Source organism: Perca flavescens, chromosome 2 (genome assembly GCF_004354835.1).
Source record: "Perca flavescens isolate YP-PL-M2 chromosome 2, PFLA_1.0, whole genome shotgun sequence".
Classification (NCBI taxonomy): domain Eukaryota; kingdom Metazoa; phylum Chordata; class Actinopteri; order Perciformes; family Percidae; genus Perca; species Perca flavescens.
In genome coordinates this window covers 14,986,722-15,006,856 of record NC_041332.1, presented here as the reverse complement: position 1 = coordinate 15,006,856, position 20,135 = coordinate 14,986,722, and the positions used below count along the sequence as shown (strand labels likewise).

The window sequence follows — 20,135 nt, the reverse complement described above, 5'->3', positions numbered from 1 at the left end:
GTCCTGGAGAACTTGATAGACTCCTTTTCAAATGGGTAAATGCAAGTGAGCCTGAGTTTATTGGCTATTTCATGAACCATTTAAATCCCTTTATTGATCTCCAGTGAAGACAGGGGATAGAGGACAGAAGGACGATTTCCGTTCTCAGGTCACACAGTCTGGTTTCACACCCACCACTCGAGGCCACCCTCTGCCTCTCTAGAGGGGCTGTGTCAGGAGCAACATGTCCTTGGCCGCATTTAAAACGCATCTTGGCTGCGAATTTATTAAATTACTAAACAAATAATTTATTTACAGTAACTCCTAACAACAGCCTCATTGCTGCGCTGCTTCGTCAGGTGTGCGCTGCGGGGTGACAGTGGCATCTGTTGTTCACGCCTCTCTCTATTCTCTCACCGGGTCGGACAGGAGGATACACGCCCAGTTGGCGAGGATAATTAAGTGTTACGTGTGAGGAAAAGCTTTCTAATCTCTGATCTCTTGGATTATTCCTCCGATGGACGGGATTTAGCCCCTGTCCGCCGTTTTTGGCCACTATTTTATGTACACGTGCGCGCACCATTTTTGCGCGCTCATATTTGCATGATGGATTAAACACTCGTTAGTTTTAGCCTAGTTTTTTGACGTGTGCTCTCAGAACAATTGTGGATGCTAAATGATGATGGTCTTTTGGTCACTGGATCGCGCAGCCGTACATTGGATTAAGAGCCAGAGGCTTTCCACCGCTCTTGGGACAATCGCCTGTTTATTCTCCTGAGACACATTTACCTGTTTCTTTTTTTGTTGTCTTGACGCGCTGGGATGGGGAGCGAGCTGAGACCCAGGCTCTGTTTCCTGACCAAGGGAGAGCGCGGCTATGGGTTTCACCTGCACGGTGAGAGGAATAAAGGCGGACAGTTCATCCGCAAAGTGGAGCCCGGCTCCTCTTCTGATCTGGCCGGGCTGCGACCAGGAGACCGGGTGGTGGAGGTGAACGGGGAGAATGTGGAGAACGAAAGCCACCATCGAGTGAGTGATGGCTCAATAAAATGAACGTTTTAAAGAATCACAGAAGTGCTTGCGTGGTAAAAAGATACACTCTCTGAGGTGCAAACAATGAGTTCTATACCTGTTGGACCACTTTGCCTGCCTGAGGAGGAGGAGGAGGAGGATGGGGAGGGGGGGGGTGCACTAAAATGGGTCAATGTGAGCCTTGTGGGAATCACTGGGTGTCTTTGTTATGCAAACTGTGTTATATGCAGGCCAGTTCAGAGTGAACAACATGCCCTGAATGACATCACACTACTGTCATAACTTTCATGTGTCTTTAAACGCTCCTCTCTGTTACTCGTCTCTCCTCCCTGCAGGTGGTGGAACGTATCCGTGAGGTGGAGCACCGCACCAGGCTGCTGGTGATCGACAGAGAAACAGATGACTACTTCCGCAGCCGTGGCCTGGCCTGCACCGAGGACCTGGCCATTGAGATGGGAACCCTCTCCCCGCAACCTTCGCCCCGGTCCACCCCTTCTAACTCTCCCTTACCCAGAGAGAACTCACCCCTGTCACCCCTGTCACCCCTGTCACCCAAACCAAACCACATACACTCATTTTCCCCTCCTGCTGCAGACTTGTCCACACACACGGCCACACAAGCTAATGACAAGAGATCCTCATTGACATCAAGTACAGCAACAGACACAGAGGTAAGAGTGGGCATCAATACATTAGACCCTTGTCTGTGGGTCTCTCACACACTAGAACAACATAGTCAAATGTCAAAAACTTAGAGGGCTTTTATAGATTATCTGCCGTTTTTTTAATAGAAGAAAAGGGGAGAGAAGAGTCCAAATTGAAGTGGTACGTTGGTGTCTCTGGCTAGCAGCAGAGAGCCAGTGTGTTACTGTGTCAAGAGTGCGTGTGACACTGAGCGTACAGTCTTTAACCTGATGTCTGTCTAACACTAATCTGACTTGAGCACTTGGGTGTTAGGCCGGTTGGATTCAGTCCCAAAGCAGTGGCTTTTGATAGAGTCTAGTGACTTGGGGCTGAAAAAAAAACAAAAAACAGGATTTTTGGTATTCCAGCACAAACCACAGGTGCCCAGAGGAGGGGAGACAAACTGATCAAATGAACTGAAGAAGCCACAAAAAAGGGTAAGAAAACACCCAAGTGGAGACATTTATGTAAGTTAACATTGGCTGGCTTAAAGGAAATGAATCACTATTTTGTAGTTTGAAATTATTATTATTATTATTATTATTATTATTATTATTATTATTATTATTATTATTATTATTATTATTCCATTCAGCTGGATGTCTTGGACAGATATACTACCTACACATGTGCACAAAACACACCGCACAATCCCTCTTCTTCCAGCCAAAGTTAGACAGTAAAGTCAATTGTAGCACATGCAAGTTGAAAAAAAGAGTCTTCAGGGAAATTAAACCGTGACTGAATAAAACAGGGAGTAGAGACAGTGTAAAAACAGCAGGTTTACAAGGATTTCTCATCTCCTCTACGCCGCCGTGCAACAGTGGGTTTTATTGTCCTGTTTTTAACTTCATTCAAACACCTGCTTTACAAGCTACTGTTGTCTCTAAGGTGTGTGAACATTTAAAATGCATATTGTATTTAAAGAGCGCTGTCCCTTTATGCATACTGATGTTAACACCTCACATGTACATACAGCTGTAGGATTCTTCCCTGCTCACCTGATCGTGTTTCCTGTAAAAACCTATAGAATATAGGCTACTTATTGTTTAGTCAACTTAAGTGAAAGATAGTGTGATAAAGAGTGCACTAGGTGGAGGTGAAAACCAAATACTCACTTCACTGAGAGTTGCCTTAATGCAATGGTGCCTCATGTTATTCTGGTTTGCGTACATGAATTTAAAAAGTCAAATCAAGCAGGAATTTGATAAAAACAAGTCAAAGGCTTAGCTGTTAGTTTTTTTTCTCCGTAAAGTGAGAATCTGAGACGTGTTTCTGCCCAGAGTTTTACTACTTTACCTAGGGCTTTGTAGTTTGTAAGTTTATTTTGGGCTTGAGGCACACAATTTCACACTCTACAGTGGGTATTTTGGAATGCTAGCAAAGCTTTGTTAATGTTTACAAAATACACACAAACCCATTTAAATGTCTACATTTCCATGACAGCAAATGTCATGGCAAAAAGTAAATTTCCACTAGTGCTAACCCAAACATCGCCGTGACATCTTAATGTCAGCCTGGCTGCAGAAACTGTGTGTCAGAGATTGACCTCAGTGTTTGGTCTCCAAACAAAGTGGACCAGGATCCTCAAAACCAGTGGCTTATGTCAAGCTGCCACATGTTTAGCCGAAGCCCCTTGGCAGGCCATCCGGCTATCTTTATCTGTTTTGGTTATAGGTTCAGCTCAAACAATATGATTCATACGCAATAACAGCAGCACTTTTACAACAATCTATAACATCACCACCAAGACTGAGCTGACAACACTTTAACCAATACTTAATAAGCTTCAGAATGTATTGATTTTTATTACATGGCTGTTGTGAATGAATGAATGAATGAAATAATGAATCAATAAACTGCATTATATTGTGCAGGTGTTATTGTGTCTACCTCCTTTACATGGAGTAATATTAGCCCCTATAATACACCTTTTGGACCAATGAATGTTTAGCAGTTTTTGCTTGAAAATCACTTAAAATACTTTTTGTACATTAACTAGTTGATGAATCAACTTCTTTCTGGACTAACAGACTTGATTATCATGACTGCAACATGGAAACACTATGTCTGTTTAAAGAACTAGTAGATATTTCCAGGTCAGTTGTGTGTGTGTGTGTGTGTGTGTGTGTGTGGGGGGGACATGATTTGGGACATGATAAATATAGTAAACAGGTCAACAAATGAAACAGAGACCTTTAAAACCACCAGGAGACACGATGACCACAGCGACCTGACCTGTCACCATGGTGATCTGTCGCCAGGGTGTTCTGTTTAATCACTATGGCTTGCACTTGTCCTTTTTTCAAAAAAATAATAATTATTTAATAACATAAGAAATACAGTAAATACATAGAAACAAACATGGACAAAAAGGGGTGTATAATATTTACATTAAAGATGTTGTAAGGCATTGTAGATGTTTAGAGTGTGGACAGCTTTCTTGTTTGTCAGTCCTTTAAAAGTTTCAAAATATAATTTAATGTCATTTTTTAATTGGTGAATATTCGGTTTTCTTTCATACCATTTACTTTATGGATATTCCATAAAGATTCCAAATGAAAACATGGTATTTATCCAAATAATGTCCTTCATAGTAAAAATAATATCTCTACTTTATCATTTTATCTTAGAGTCACACAATACATTAAATAACTTCTCAACATCAATCCAAAACAATCTGACATAAATACAGTCCAAAATCAAATCATCTCCACAAGATATGCAACATTCAGGAAAGATCAGATTTTTATTTCTTTAAAATTGGTTTGTTGGGTGGCAGGGTTGGCTCAGTGGTAGAGCAGGCACACATATACTCCAAGATTTATGACTCGACACAGAGGTCCAGGGTTCTAATCCAACCTGTGACAATTTCCTGCATGTCTTGTCCCGTTTCTCACCTAGCTGTCCTGTCAAAAATTAAAGGTGGAAAAGCCCACCCCAAAAAAAGAATTGTTTTTTTGGGTAGATGTAATGGACAATATTAAAATACACTTCATTTACTTTATTACTGACAAAATATTTATTATAATAGGTCAAAATCTAATTTCAAGTGATATTTCAAAGTGGTAATTCCAATAATGTTTGCATCAAGCAACTGTGGGGAAATGTTTCAAATGTCTAAAATATCTATTTTCTATTTCTTCTTATCCTTTATATCAATGCCATTTAATAAAGCATCAGGTCTAAACGTTGACTGGTCATTAGACACATTACTACCCTGCAACAATCTTACAAAACACATGGGTACAGCATTGAATACTATGCTATATAATCGTGCAATTATTGAAATATTAAACTTCATTAAGAATTCTGAATAAGTAAGTGACTGTTCTCATTAATCAATCCTCAATCAAATCCTTAAAATATTGTTTTGGACTCATTTGGGATAACATATTGACTTGTTCTTATCTTTATATTTTTATTTTTCCAACCTGCCTATGAAAGTTAGATAACTGAAGAGGAAGCTTATCAACTCAAAATTACATTTTAGGAAGAATTCAATACCTCCAACTTTTTGAGAAATAAAATTTGGAATGATACACACAGTTTATCTTTATTTATTATATAATGTTTAAACCTTGAAAATTATATTAGATGTATGGAAATCAAGAACATTCAAACCTACTTGATTGTATGGATTACATAAAATATTTTTATTTAAAAAGTGAGGCTTATTTTTCCATATCACTGTATTATTCATATTTGTTTATTTGTTTATTTAAAAGGATCCCCATTAGCTAACGCCAAGACGACAGCTAGTCTTCCTGGGGTCCAAACAATACATACAAAACGTGTATGTGAGTAATTACAATCACAATTACTCACAAAAATATCATATATAAATACACATAAAAGAACAAGAAGAAGTTACAATTCAAAAAGTACTGATTAGAGTAATAATAAAATAATGCAAAACAACATAGCACATAATACAACCTCGCTCAACCAATCCAGACGATATTATGATGTTGAAAACAAATACAGTCTTAATCTTTTTTTAAAACCAGTTTTTCCCTTGATTTCACGAACCCCAACTGGAAGATTGCTCCAAAACACAATTGACCTATAAAACACGGTCCTCTTCATAGAGTCAGATTTAGGTAGGGGTAAAGAAATCTGTCGACTATTCGCCCCTCTTGTGTAATGTGAATGCATATCTGAATAGTAAATTATATTGTCATAAAGAAATTTTGGAATCCAAGTGTTAATAATTCTATGAAAATATCCTAACATGTTAGCAGATAGTCTATGCTTGACCACCAGCCAATAAAGACGTTCATGCATCTCTGCAACACTAGTTCTCGAAGAACAACCAAGAACCAGTCTTGCAGCCTTATTTTGAGCCACTTGTAATTTTTTTAAATGACTGCTTGATGCAGCAGACCATACAACAGAACAGTAATCCAAATGACACAAAACTAAAGTACAAACAACACAACTAAACAACCGTGAATTTAGAAATTGTGCACATTAAGCATTACTGCAACAGCTCTGCCCATTTTAGCAACAACTTTGTTGTTAATGATAAAATATATAACCCTGTGGATTGTGTAACTATTGGTGGACAATGCTGTGTGTGTGTGTGTGTGTGTGTGTGTGTGTGTGTGTGTGTGTGGATGGAGCATAAAGGTCAGAGAGATCTGTCAGGTCACAGCAGTGTCACTAGACAGTCACTATCCATGGGCTACCCTCAGGACAGGGACTAATGCGTGGTCATAGAGCACACACATACACACACGCACACACAAATAGCCAGCACGGACCATGTTGTAGAGGCAAAGGTCCGGTCAGCAGGTGAGTCTGTGTGAGAATGTGTCAACTCTTGTCATTGGCCATTACGCTCAGAATCGGTCTTAATGTCTCTTAACCATATCCACTTAGCCCACTGTGCTCAGCTCCTGGCAGCCACTTTCTCCAGCTTAGCTCATCGTACAGTTACCTGTTTAACAGGTACACCTATGGTAGGGCTGGGCAATAAACCTGAAATCAATTTTACAATATTAAGAGATTAGGATATTAATGACAATCTCTTTCCAATGTCATTTTATATTACCTCATGGCAAATGTATGCTAATTAATTATAAGACTGTGCATTACATCATACACAACTAGTTTATTTAAAATTGCAATTTGCTTGGAATCACTGATTTAGACAACAGAGATCATTTGATATGATCATATTGTCCGGATATGACTGTACTGAAAGATGATATACACTGATTTAGACAACAGAGATCATTTGATATGATCATATTGTCCGGATATGACTGTACTGAAAGATGATATGCAATATTGAATTATTGCACAGCCCTAACCTGCACAATCTAGTGCAATCCAGCACAACAGCCCTGCAGTAACTCCTGCTGTTGTGAAGCTTTTCATGTTTGGTTTTTGTTGACACTTTGTCACAGAGGTGTTGATTAAACTCTATGGTCATATTTGAGGCCATAATTAAACATTGGTGGTGTTGTTATTAGAGGACAAAACATTCAGTATAATGCAGTCAACATCGCCACAGACTCAAAAATGATCATATATTAAAGGACCAGACAGGTTACTTAACATGTTTTTAGTAAGTTGAAATATTTGCCAAGCATTTTCAAATGCCTGCTATATACACTATATATTTTGGGATGTTTTCTTCATACTATTACAAGCAGCCATTCATTTCTGTCCAATATGAAAATCTGCAGGCTCTTCAAACTCGCTCGAGTTGTGTAATCCATCAAAATGAACACAAATCCGCATTGATTTTTCATATTATCTTTGCAGGACAAAGCAGTGCAGACTATTCAGATCAATCTGCACTTAAAATGCTTTACCACACAGCACACACTGATAATGTCACTTTGATTAAAAACATGAATGCACATTTGTTGTCCACTGTGATAGATTACACAATTCAAACAAGCTTCAGGTCTGTTAGTTTTATATTATGAAATAAATGGAAACCCGTGGCTGCTAGATTGTACAGATGTACCTAATAAACTCTAAATGCATCTAACTCGAAATTACAGACTTGTTCCCCCCTGTTTTTGAAAAGTTCTCATTTATGTCCCATTGTAGCTGCAGGTGCAGCCATCACCAGAGCCAGCAGTTGAGCTCCTTCCCCGTCTGTGTCACCTGGTGAAGGGGGAGCACGGCTACGGCTTCAACCTGCACAGCGATAAGAAAAAGGGTGGACAGTTTGTGCGTTCAGTGGACCCCGACTCAGCCGCTCTGAGTGCAGACATCAGGCCTGGAGACAGACTTATGGAGGTACCAAACCAAAGCGCACACACATTGAAATAAATGGGGCAGAAGAATGACCCCCATCCCCTTTTTCAGAGTATATATGCAGACTCGATGCAGGGCCCTCGTCAGAGGTCAATTTTAGACAACTGATTGGAAAAACAATGCAAACTGCTTCCCATATTAATCAGGTCTGCACTGGTTTTAGGTGTGATTGGATTGGAGTAGATTAGCTGGGTTTAGAGTGGGTGGGAGAGAGAGAGGTGTTGTTTAAGGGGGAAAGGAAGAAAAAACGACAGGGGACAATCTTGAATGGAGGTGTAGAAGAGGGGCTTGTGTTTCAGTCTTTTCATGTGGACATCACAGGCTTTCTGATATGTGCGCTTGCATGAGTGAGACTTTGTTTCCATTTCCATCAGTTTATGTTGTGTAGAGGTAGAATGTGGAGGCAGGAAGGGAATTCATGCAAATAAACTTGCTTCTACTCAAATTACTGATTATATGTTTTTTGGTGTGTGAGGCATAACGTACTGTACCTTCTGCTTGTGTAATGGCTACTTCCTAATATCTGCCCTGTCTCCTGTCTGTCTCATTAGGCTTGTTGTTTCTGCATCTCTTCATTTTTACTTTCCTCCACTGTTTCTGTGTCCTCTGACGTCTCAGGTGAATGGAGTGAACATAGAGGGCTTGAGGCACTCAGAGGTGGTGCTACTCATTAGAGCAGGAGGGGAGGAAGTGCGCCTCCTAGTGGTTGATCAGGAGACGGACGAGCTCTTCCAGAGACTGGGGATCACACCCAACACCAGCCATGTCAAAGGTCAAATTGTACGCACACACACACACACACACATACACAACTCTCTTTACTCTCCAGACAAAATGGCTCATGTGTTTCTGTTTACTCTCTTACAGATCTTCAACTGGATGAATCAGCCAAAGAAAGCGCCCCACCCAACCCCTCTCCAACCACTGAACTACCCGCCACAGATACACCAATCATAAACGTCACGCTGACAGACTCCCCGATCACAAATACGTCTCCAAAATCCCGGGTCAATGGGAGCTCAGCATCTCATTCCTCGAGAAGTTCCACCACCCAATCAGAGATCAGCAGCTCGGACATGAGCATCCAGGTGAGAGAGGAGGCAGGAGAGAAACAAAACAGTCAGAAAATTAGACATTAGTGTGTGTGTGTGTGTGTGTGTGTGTGTGTGTGTGTGTGTGTGTGTGTGTGTGTGTGTGTGTGTGTGTGTGCATAAAACATGTACGTTTTTTGTGTGTTGTAGGTCCCTGATGAGGACGACAGGCGTTATTCGGACCCTTTCGTGGACAGTGGCCTCCGTCTGAGTCCCACAGCCGCTGAGGCTAAACAAAAGGCCCTAGCCAGCCGCAAAAAGAAGAGAGCACCTGTTATGGACTGGAATAAGAAACATGAGGTCTTCAGCAGCTTCTGACCCCAGAATGCAAGGAGCGAAAAAAAGAGAAGAACAGCATAGAACGAGGAATAATATTGTGATTCTTCAAAGTTCATATTGTAATTTTAAGTACTGTTCCTCGATGTTGCAGAGGCACGGTAAAAGAAAAAGTAATGTGAAAAGGAAAAAGGCGCAGGTAGTAACATTCATAGTAATCAAATATCAAGATATCAAATAGTATTTTCTAGATGCTTACTTTACAGTATCTATAAGGACAAAGACATGTTCTATGGATGTGTCAGAAATATTACAATACACTGCATTAAACGATAGCACTAATGGCCATGGTGCCTGGTCAGTACACAGTGTTTCTCTTCATTAAATCATAGTAATTTCAGAGCCATAGTGACTATGCATCTGTAACAGCCTATATGACTGATTTTAGGCCGTATTTTCTGTAGCTACGCTTTCTGTTGTAACTTTGGTAGATTTCATTTTTTGAAGTAATAGTTAAATGTCTTTTCAATTTACAATGAGCTCATCAAAGCTGAGTCCTGGAGTAGTTATATTAACTTTTTGTTTTTCAATTTAATGTAGCATATCACGTTTAGATGTAAATACAGAGGAAATGGTATAGAGGCTGAGTTATGAAATGTATTATGTTGGATCACCTCAGTGCTTCTCTTCAATGATATCTGTAAAGGAAAATATTTAAGCAAATGGTTGACTAATGGATGATAGTTGTTGTAGCTTTTTAAGGATTTGTCTCTCAAATGTGCTTTGGTCCTTCTCACAATGTGAAATAAACTTTCCAAGTATGTGTAAATGCCACAGTAGAATGTCATATATCAACACATCGTAGAATGTGTCATAAGTTTGATGAGCTGAAGCCCAGTATTCATGTTGTTTTGAGCTGATATAAGGCCCTGCAGTTGGTAGCACCAACTGACCTAACATACCTTTTAATTGCCTCACCAAAGCAAAGCAGATACTCAGTGGCTTGACCTGGCCTTATATCCACAATGTATCATAGTAGGCTAACCTACTTAAGCTAACCAGCCACTTGCTTAAGCTGCGGGGTTATCAGGTGGGCACCCTCTCAATGACTGGTGTTTTGTTGAATTGGGCCCATGTTTGCAAGTGACTTGCAAATGTAGAAATTATAAACTTTAGTTCATATCAGATCATATAATCCTCTTTGGCCACCAGAAGCACCATTATTTAAATGTCTCCCTTCCCCAGACTGCAAGAGTACATTGAGATGTGAACAAAAGGCCAAATAAGGATGGCTACAGAACAGGAAATACCTGTTCATGTCAGTTTACTGCAGCAATAAAACAGGGACATGCACAATAAAGGCATATAGATGTTATCTTCAACTCCTGTGTCCTCATTTTTTTTATCTCTCTAAACAATGCCTGCTTTCAAAACTGTTTATATAAAAAGCATTTTTGTCTGTCACAAACAATCCAAACCAAAAGCTCTATACACTGTGTGTGATGGTGTTTGCTTTATACAATTATCTCAACACAGAGGTGATATCGTTACATATTGGAATGGAGACAGTGACAGAGAAGGAAGGAGGACTCAACTCAGGGAATTTCCTGAACTCATTCTGCCCAAGCTCCACCCCAAGCCTCAGGGTGTTTACAAGTAATATCATGGTAGTAATGAAAAGATGATGTTCACTGTAACAGAAGCCTGTAATTATGGTGCTGGAGATGAATCAGATATGTAGTTCGTGGGAGATTTCTGACAGACTAACAGCTTATTCACATTGTGTATGTTATCATGTCTGAAAAGGAATCCATGTTCTTGGAAAGACGGTCTTAGTGCACACACACAAAAAAATATATATATATATCTCAGGCACAGATACAAAAAAACACCTAGAGCTGCGGTACAGACAACAGAATACCTCTGAGTGTGAGTATTATGAGGCGGTAATAATTTTGATTTGATTAATGGTTACAAATATCCCGATTTTTTTCTTGCACATGGTCTGGGAGTGTGAACAGGTGCATGACCCGATTGTTTTGTTACTTAATGACGACTCTAAATTACACCTGCTTGGGAGACAGAAGAAAATCTGGCTAGCTGGATCAACCGCAACCAAGAAAATGATACCTCAACGCTGGCTTCCCCCCCACTCGCTTTGTATAAAACAGTGGTTGGCGTATTTTCTGGACATAGTTATGCTGGAGCTCTCTACAGCAAGGATCAACAAAGCCAAATCATCGACTTTAGACCTGTGGAGAAACGCAGCAGCACAAGTATCGGTCCTAATGACCTCAGCATCACAAGAAGTAGAGGAGAACGACTGGGCAAGGTGTGATTCCTGATTCCTGTTTTTGTTTTTTGTTATTTGTTTGTTTTCTTTCCTCAAGACCGCAGAGGGTGGGAGAGGGTTGTTATTCTTGTTCAATTGTGTTTGTATGTTCTGTATGTTTAAAAATATAAAAAAAGAATTTTAAAAAATGTATCATAAAAAAAATTATCCAGATTTTATCTTCCATATGTTGTATTGTTTCATATAAATACAAAGATATAAATACAAATTAATTTAAATTGAATAATTAGTTTACCATTGCAGGCAATAAAATCAATCAAACTGTAGTGCTTCAACAGACGCTTGGATAACTCATCTACTGTACTTTACTAGGCACATGGCTACTTCAAAAGGTTGTACTTACGTATATTTTAGTCGGCAATCCCTCTTTTTCAACATATATGATGTTGAAGACAAAAAAGTCCAGGGTGCTCAGGAAGTTCAGTCAAATGTTTGAAGGTGCTCTTTGGGGTCGGTAATTCAATTAAGTGTAGAAAAAAAAGGAAAATCCAAGGCACTCTTCTTCAAAATTATTTAAAAAGCCTTCATTTTACTGGCTATTTCATAATAGAAAGGCTTTTTAAAAGGGTAGACATGAGATTTGGCTTTTTTCAGTTGAAAATAGATGAAACCTCAGCTTTAGAAGAAATTAAAAATATTCTTTAACTTAATTAATCTCTTTGGGCTGTGGGAGGAAGCCTGAAGACCCGGCGCGAACCCATGCTACACACACAACAGATACAAACACAGTACATAAGAAAAAGAAAAAACACTGTTAATCCCAAAATAAAAATAAAAAATCAAAGGCTATAAACAAAAAAAAACTATAATAGGAAATGGTTATAAATACATTAATACAGATATATAATTATCTAAAAAAAAAAACTCAAGATACAAAATCTTAAAACACTCACAAGGTAATGAGGCCGTACAAAAGCATAACAAAGACCTACAGTATTTAGAAGACGGATAGGATGAGGAGATAAAAGGCTTAAAGTAACAATAATTATTTAGTTAGTCAAAGTATACGCTCAGTTGCCCATTTACTAGGTACACCTAACCACTGTAACTGTCTAAAAAACAGTCCTCCAATAATTCTGCAATACGTTTTTGTTGAAGCTGTTTAGAGAGGTGTTGATTTAACTCTATGATCATTTTGGTGGGTGTAGGTTGTGGTGCTGTTTATCTGTATTGCGTTATACAGAGTAGACTGTTGAATAGTTTAAACATGTGGCTGCTCTTCCCTTTTCTTGATCCTGTTTTCCTGTGTTTAACCAATAATATAATGGCTTTCAAAACTGTTTCGCTCCGTGGTGCTCTGTTAGTTGTCACATGTCAAAGAACTGTTTGTGATTCTCTTTGTGTATGATTTTTTTTTTTTATTAAGCTCCAGAGAGCAGATGTCTAGAGAAAGGCAGCTGAAGCTATACAGTGAGGAGAAGAAAGTGGCTCAAGCTGCTCCATCACTGGGTAACACCGTCCTCCGACATCCTCTGATCGGGCGGACTCTGTCTGCGTTAGACTCAGTGGAGCAGGGGAGGCCAGCGACGTGGATGCTGTTTCCAGAGGATCCCGCCATGAGGCAGGGCTGATCTCATACACCTGTGGCAGATGACACATGTCGCACACAGGCACAGTCACGGCAGTCTGTGTCTGTGGCAGCTGCACCAAGACTGTCTGTGTTTGTGGAGCCTCCATCCCCAGGACTGTCTGCAGGTCCCGTGGCTCCATCATTCTCGTCTTTGTGTGAGGGGCCTCCGTCAGTGAGGAGGAAGACTCCATCTTCTTGGCCTGTTGAGTGTCCTCTTCAGGATTAGATGCAGAGGCTGCAACACAAACAAACAAAAAACACTGATCAGTCTTCTTACTAAGTTGCTGCTCCTTACACCTGCATTAAACAACATGTTAATACTAGTACTTGATCAAAAGACATTTATTTTAAAAGGTCACAACTTCTGTTGTGATTCTGACAAGTTCTGATTTCTTTTGTGATAATACATGATTCAGTATTCAACAGAAAATACAAGAGCCATCTGCACCACAGTGTTATTGTTCATTTTGTGGGGAAGTTGTTTTGTGCCATTTATGTTAAGTCTAATAAAATATACAATTGGAACCTGAACTTCACCTTAAAAGTCTAAGTAAGCTAGGTTTCCCTCCACAGTCTCCTGCATTTATGTAAATGTTCAAAGTTTTGAACTAGTTTAACTCACTTCTATAATTTAAGATATATATTTCTTGTTTGTAAAACCAATGTAATTTAACAACCTGTGATTTAAGTTAGTCAAATATGATCCAGTGTTGTCCCTTGTCACCTTTTTTATCACCTTTTTCACAAAAATGTTTTCTTACCTTTAACTCTTCTCTGCCTCTTCTTCTTTTTGCCCTACACAAAAACAAACGTGATATCAGCTGATAAAATCTCTTTGCAGTGACTGTGTTTCCTCAGCTCTAGTGTAGGGAGTGTTTAGTGATAGAAACATGTAGGAGGGTTTACTTACATAGTTATCTTTGGGGGTCCATTCGGGGTGTCGCTGGGCGTGGAGCCGTCTTTCTTCTTTGGCCTTGTCGTAATATTTGGCCTGCTCTTCTTTTGTTAGTGACTTCCACTGTGGAGAGACGACAACACACAACTACAGGCTGGATAGTGCACATGTGTAAACACAAACATAAAACACATTAAAAGACACAATACTGAAAGTTCTTTAAAGTTTGGTTTGTTCTCTTGTCAAAAGACAATACATGAAAAGCAAAAATCACTGTAAAGATGTAAAGATTTAGAGTTAGAGGACTTTTTACAATCTTGGCTGTAGAAACCTTTTTTTTCAAACTTTGATTAATTGTCTCAAACATACGGAGCAAACACACTTACCTTCTGTCCCAGGACTTTATTTACGGCCGAACTCTTTATGCCTTTGATGTTTAATTCTGCCTCAACATTCAACCTCTGCTCTTTCATGAAGAGCATAAAGGCATTTGGCGGCTTCTTTACGTACAGATGGCTTTTGTCCTGCTGGCTTTCGCGCTTTCTCTTTCTACAGACGGGAGGAGCAAAATCTTTTGCTATGACCTCGTACAACATCTCTCCATTCCTACACAGATAAAGAGACAGAAAGACACATTAGATAATAGAAAGAGAGTTTGTGATGATACAAACAAAAGCTTAATAGCTGTGTACACTTGTGTGTGTTTGTTTGCATTAATGTGTGTGTTACGTACTGCGCTCCAATCCAACGCAGGCTCTGGCCTTCAGAGAGCTTCACCACAGGAACAATGTTACACTGCAGACACAAAGACACACAGCACAGGTGATGAGACAAGCTGCAATGGTGTCATGTGACCACCTAGTGTCAGGATTTTACTCCCTTTAAATTATAATTACTGTTTGAATGACATCTGTGGAGTAAAATCACATCTGGAGAAATTACAACACACAGGTTTCTGTTGAGGGTCACAGGGGTCAGGAGGTTCGGTAACCACGGCGCAAACAGCTGAACAAGGGCCTAATTTATGCATTCATGCTAAATGATATCTTTGAGTCATTGAGAGTAAGTGGGAAGCATAGGAAAGTAAAATTCTGCTACATGATTTAAGTGAACCTAATTCTCAGTCCGAGTGTGTGAGGTTAACCAGGGTCTTACTGGCTGTGGAGCAGCAGCAGGGTGACTGACGGCTGTTGAGACGTCAGCTACAGGCCACAGATACGGCAGATACTGTGGAGAGAGAGGGGAGGTTAACCAGCCATAATGCACACACTCAATATACATCATGCAATTCAGTTTAACTGTAAGCTGTCCTGAAGCTTGGCCTGACATCAGAAACACACATAGCCTTATCTAAACACGTGAGACACGTCTGAGCAAGAGTGGACAGCTTCACCTTCTATTTTTCTAAAATGCACCATTTTTCTATTGGAGTTTGGAACTGGAGCTACAGGACAAAGTATATATGTGTGTTTGTCTTGTATAGCTGTGACCATTCCAGCACTGATATCCTTCTCCTACAACAATGCTACTAAACCTGCTGCAACCAAACAGTAAAGATGTTCAGAGTTGATGAACATGATTTAAGTGAACCTAATTCTCAGTCCGAGTGTGTGAGGTTAACCAGGGTCTTACTGGCTGTGGAGCAGCAGCTGGGTGACTGACGGCTGTTGGGACGTCAGCTACATGCCACAGATACGGCAGATACTGTGGAGAGAATGAGGGGAGGTTAACCAGCCGTAATACACACACTCAATACACCAGTTCATAAACCAACACTCATCGTTCATGCATGTAACCACACAATCTTTACTGTGATCTGACACAGAACACAAAAACACAATACTGGAAATCTACTTCATCAGACTGTCCAATAAAAATCATATAGAGCAACACAGGAACATGGTACTGTGCAGAGACATTGTGTTTGTTCATGTGTGTTTCATCCTTGAGTATTGAAATCTCTTCACCAAATCACTTGTAAGAGAATGAGGAGACTTTATAACATAAATTCAAGCAACAATCACAATAAATGGAAAGTCACCATTACCATGTGTGCCATCTTCTCCTTCTTCTCTGGTTTCTTATCCAGAAAGGTGTGGAACAACTTCACTACCCTGAGCTCTTATGAATTATTACTTTTGAATCATGATTAATTGGAAGTTATTACGTTTATTAATCAGCAGAGCCTCACAGTGAACATGTGTGAATGAATAACAGAGTGAGCTTGAAGCATCCTCCATTGACAGTCATCTGTATCACTACAGGTATTGATCTACCCCTAATGATACCTATCCTTAACCTATACTTATCTTACGTATCTTACCTGTCCCTGGCTATATGCACCTGCTGGACTATACAGGTAACCTGGCTGTATAATGTTTCCCTGACACAGAAGTCCATCGTACATGGTGGGAGCAGCCATCAGTGGATTTTGCTGCTCAAACATATGAGGATATGCCATCATGGGGATACTCGCACCATATCCACCCTCTTCTACTGGCTGAGGGTGGGTGTTGAGTTCCAGCTCAGCAGGGACAAGAGGAGGAGGTGGAGGGTTGGGTATGCCAGCCAATATTTCATCTATGGCCGCCCAGACAGTGGAAAGCAGCTCTCCCCTCTCCATCTCCTCTATAACAAGCTCTATCTCTGCACTGACATCCATCTTGGTGTCAGAGACGTGCCGTCTCCCTACAGCTTGTTGTCACTGAACTCTTCCAGAAGAACGCCTCTGTCTGATTCTGTCTGGCGGTTACTGGACTCCTGTCACACAGTCACAGCAAGCTGGTTTGGAGACACTGTTCGTAATGTAGTTCACTACATTTATGTGACAGCTATAGTTAATTGGCAGATATGGATATTCACATACAAAATATATGATTGGTTAAGAAATTGTGATGATTTGTCTTAGGTTTAACTACTCAACAACATACCGTTATTATAACTTGACCTGGACCAACAACAAAATTAAAATGCTGTTTAGCTTACATGTTAATGCATCAATAATAATACTCCAACATTAAAATGTAAACACTGACACTTTAAAAGGGGCCAGTCTGCATGATGAGTGTTCTTACTTTTATATTTGTATACTTTAGTTCAGTAAGTTTCAAAGGCGGCTACACACATTTACTTGTATAATGAAGTAGGATATTTTTACATTGTGGTATTGGTATTTTTACTTAAGTGTTTAAGTAGGCTACAATTTTGAGCTACTTGAATATTTTTATTTTCTGCCACTTTATATTTTGACTTCACCATATCTCAGAGGCAAATGTTATACTTTTTACTCCACTTCATTTATTTACCAGTTCTAGTTACAAGTTACTTTGCAGATTAAGATTTTGAACACAACACTCTCCCAAAAGTTTATTTTATAATGGAAGTATCCTCATTGACCAGCTCCAACATTAAAATGCTGGTTCTAATCAGTAACCCTATTTATAATAATGTATCTGCAAGTAAATATCGGTTAAAAGCTATCTGTTTAGATACTTACCTAGTTAACGTTAATCCGTTAAATGGTTCTTGAGGTTTGAAATGTCCCACTTTTCTTAGTTTTGTCGTTTGAATATATGTGTGGTTCACAGGTTGAAGTCTGCTGGTGAAATGAACTAATTCTGTTAAATTCTCGCACATTCTGTAGTAGCTCTATATGTCACATTATGACGTTAGTTAATTCAAATATTCCATTCTCGGATTCCATTCCTATTTTTACAGTCTGTTCCATTCGCATTTTATTGTTTATTTCCGGCAGGTAACCACTTGTGGAATGTAATTAAGTAGGCTACTCAAGTAACCTACTATTCTTTTTTAAAGATTTTTTGGGGCATTTCAGCTCTCAATGGAAAGGACAGCCAGATATGAAAAGGGAGAGACAGGGGGAAGACATGCAGGAAAATCGTCCAAGTCGGACTCAAACCCCTGACCTTCCGCATCGAGGTAGGCCTACACCTCCACACGTGGGACCCGCTCCACCAACCGAGCCAGCCCGGCCACGTAACCTACGATTCTTAAGTACAATTTTGAGGTATCATACCCGTACATTAGTTGAGTAGCCTACTTCCATTTTATGCTACTATATCTTTCCATTCATGTATTTTTCCACCACCACCAGCGTTAGACTCCGTGGGAATCCTTTCGTCCTATCGTTTTTTATCTTCCAATTGATCTCTCCTTATTGAAATCTGTGGTGTTTGTCCCGTGCTAATCTGGCATTTAAAGTCAGGGTACTAAAGTATAATCCGTTTATTTTAACCAATTCTGTCGCAGCAGACTCTACTGAATTTTCCATGTGCTAAAATCTCAACAATGTATCAAGTTAGTTGAAGCATTGCACAGCAGGTGCACTGAAATCATTGCGGCATTTTAAAATAAAATGGTCGTTATCAAATAACGCTTTCTGTAATGGTCACTACCTGAATATTATACAAGAGCAGGAGAAGAAATATGCAATTTATGCGGGGGTCTGTAGGCCTATAATAATATAGTGTAAGAATAACTTTTGAACCTTCATTTTATTTTATAAATATGCCATATTATTGCACATAATGTAGCCTACAGTCTAACTGGCATCACACAAAAGTAAAAATGACTGTGATAGTACTGCACTGTATCACTTTACTTTTTCTGTTCTGTAACCTCTACGTTTATCCATAACATTAAACTATTACTTTTGATTAGTGTTTGACAATGTTTAAAGGTAATAATTTAGCAAGTCTGTTTGGCTCTTTGTAAATTGAAACTCTGTCAAAGCCTTTCTGTATGAAATGAATGTACTCTGACCATCTTCTCTAACATGAGCTTATTAGTCAGTCCAGAGTTCCAGTGAAGGTGATCTGGGCACATTCTGGATTCAGTCATATTTCCAGTGATATCCCATGACTGGACCTGCTGGACCTGGTAGCTCAGTTTTGGGATAAAACACACAGTTACATCACACAGTATTTTAAAATACAGATGGAGGTGATAAATCAGTTGCAGCTGAGCATGTGTAAAAAATGTACATTGTGTAAACTCTCACACACACAAACAAAACCCCACTCAACAAAAGGTTTAAGCTACTAGAATATCAAAAATGTGTAATTTGAGGATGTATGTGTGCCTCTATGTAATGAAGTTGGTCATTAATGGAGGTTTACACAATGCAGCATTACAGTAACTGTGAGGCCTGGTTATTTTCTAAAAGGTAATACCCCAATTTTTTTTTTTTTCTTACAAAAGACAACACACTGGCAACTCTAACACCCGGTCTTCAGCATGCATGACAGAATTTATTTAAAAGATCCAGAGATTTTACAAACATAAACTATAAATCATATAAAGACTCAAAGCATTTTATTTGTCATTCCCACCTTCAAAAAAAAAAAAAAAAAAAAAAAGGGAACATGACTGGTGGAAGTAACCCGCAGAAAAACAAAGGATACCAAAGTCCTACTGCCAAATTGCAACAATATCATGCTTTTTATTATATAAACAGAATTTTGGAAAAAAATCCTTCCTTCCTCATCTCTTGTTCCCATCGTCTTTGCATGTATTAAAAAAACTGTCACACCCTTCCTTTCCTTGAAACTCATTGCATCAATGAATCTGCCACTGAAGCAGGCTACTACTGTATCATCCAAAGAAAAACGTACACTGATCCTTTAGATACAAAAACTGCTCAGCTACACAAAAAACACTAAAATTAACGAGCAACCAAAAACATTTCTCATACAAGCTTTGAACTAGGAGACTGTGGAAATAGAACTAGACTTGGGTCCAGATTGTCTTGTATTTAAACTGATTAAAGATTGATTTGATTATATCAGTGGTCACAGTCTAGGTCAAATCAAGTGCCAATGTCTGATTGTTTCTCCAAATGTCTACACTAGAAAACACAGTATATTAATGAAAAAACAAATATGAATCCCTGTAGTCAATTTTGCTGGCAAAATCGTATTCCATGATAAATCTAAAAAGCCCTTGGTTGCCTGTACT

At 39.3% G+C, this 20,135-nt stretch overlaps 2 protein-coding genes across 3 annotated transcripts; one reads left to right on the top strand and one right to left on the bottom strand.

Moving 5' to 3' along the window:
* Positions 1–325: 325 nt before the first annotated feature.
* nherf2 (NHERF family PDZ scaffold protein 2) lies at positions 326–10,346 on the top strand. The gene is made up of 6 exons (XM_028603426.1): positions 326–1,008; positions 1,347–1,682; positions 7,765–7,956; positions 8,593–8,746; positions 8,842–9,062; positions 9,216–10,346. The coding sequence occupies exons 1-6, from the start codon at positions 802–804 to the stop codon at positions 9,381–9,383; spliced, it is 1,278 nt and encodes a 425-aa protein (XP_028459227.1). The 5' UTR covers positions 326–801; the 3' UTR covers positions 9,384–10,346.
* Positions 10,347–13,072: 2,726 nt separating this feature from the next.
* Positions 13,073–18,338, bottom strand: LOC114573698 (transcription factor 7-like 1). Of its 2 annotated transcripts, XM_028606012.1 has the most exons (11): positions 18,196–18,338; positions 17,656–17,757; positions 17,090–17,106; positions 16,483–16,954; positions 15,792–15,863; positions 15,315–15,386; positions 14,893–14,954; positions 14,546–14,765; positions 14,175–14,282; positions 14,026–14,059; positions 13,073–13,499 (listed from the first exon to the last, which is right to left on the bottom strand). In XM_028606012.1, the coding sequence occupies exons 4-11, from the start codon at positions 16,819–16,821 to the stop codon at positions 13,078–13,080; spliced, it is 1,329 nt and encodes a 442-aa protein (XP_028461813.1). In that variant the 5' UTR covers positions 16,822–16,954; positions 17,090–17,106; positions 17,656–17,757; positions 18,196–18,338; the 3' UTR covers positions 13,073–13,077. The 2 variants fall into 2 exon arrangements, with proteins under 2 accessions (XP_028461813.1, XP_028461806.1); XM_028606005.1 differs by lacking the exon at positions 17,090–17,106 and having other exon boundaries at positions 16,483–16,919.
* Positions 18,339–20,135: the final 1,797 nt, after the last annotated feature.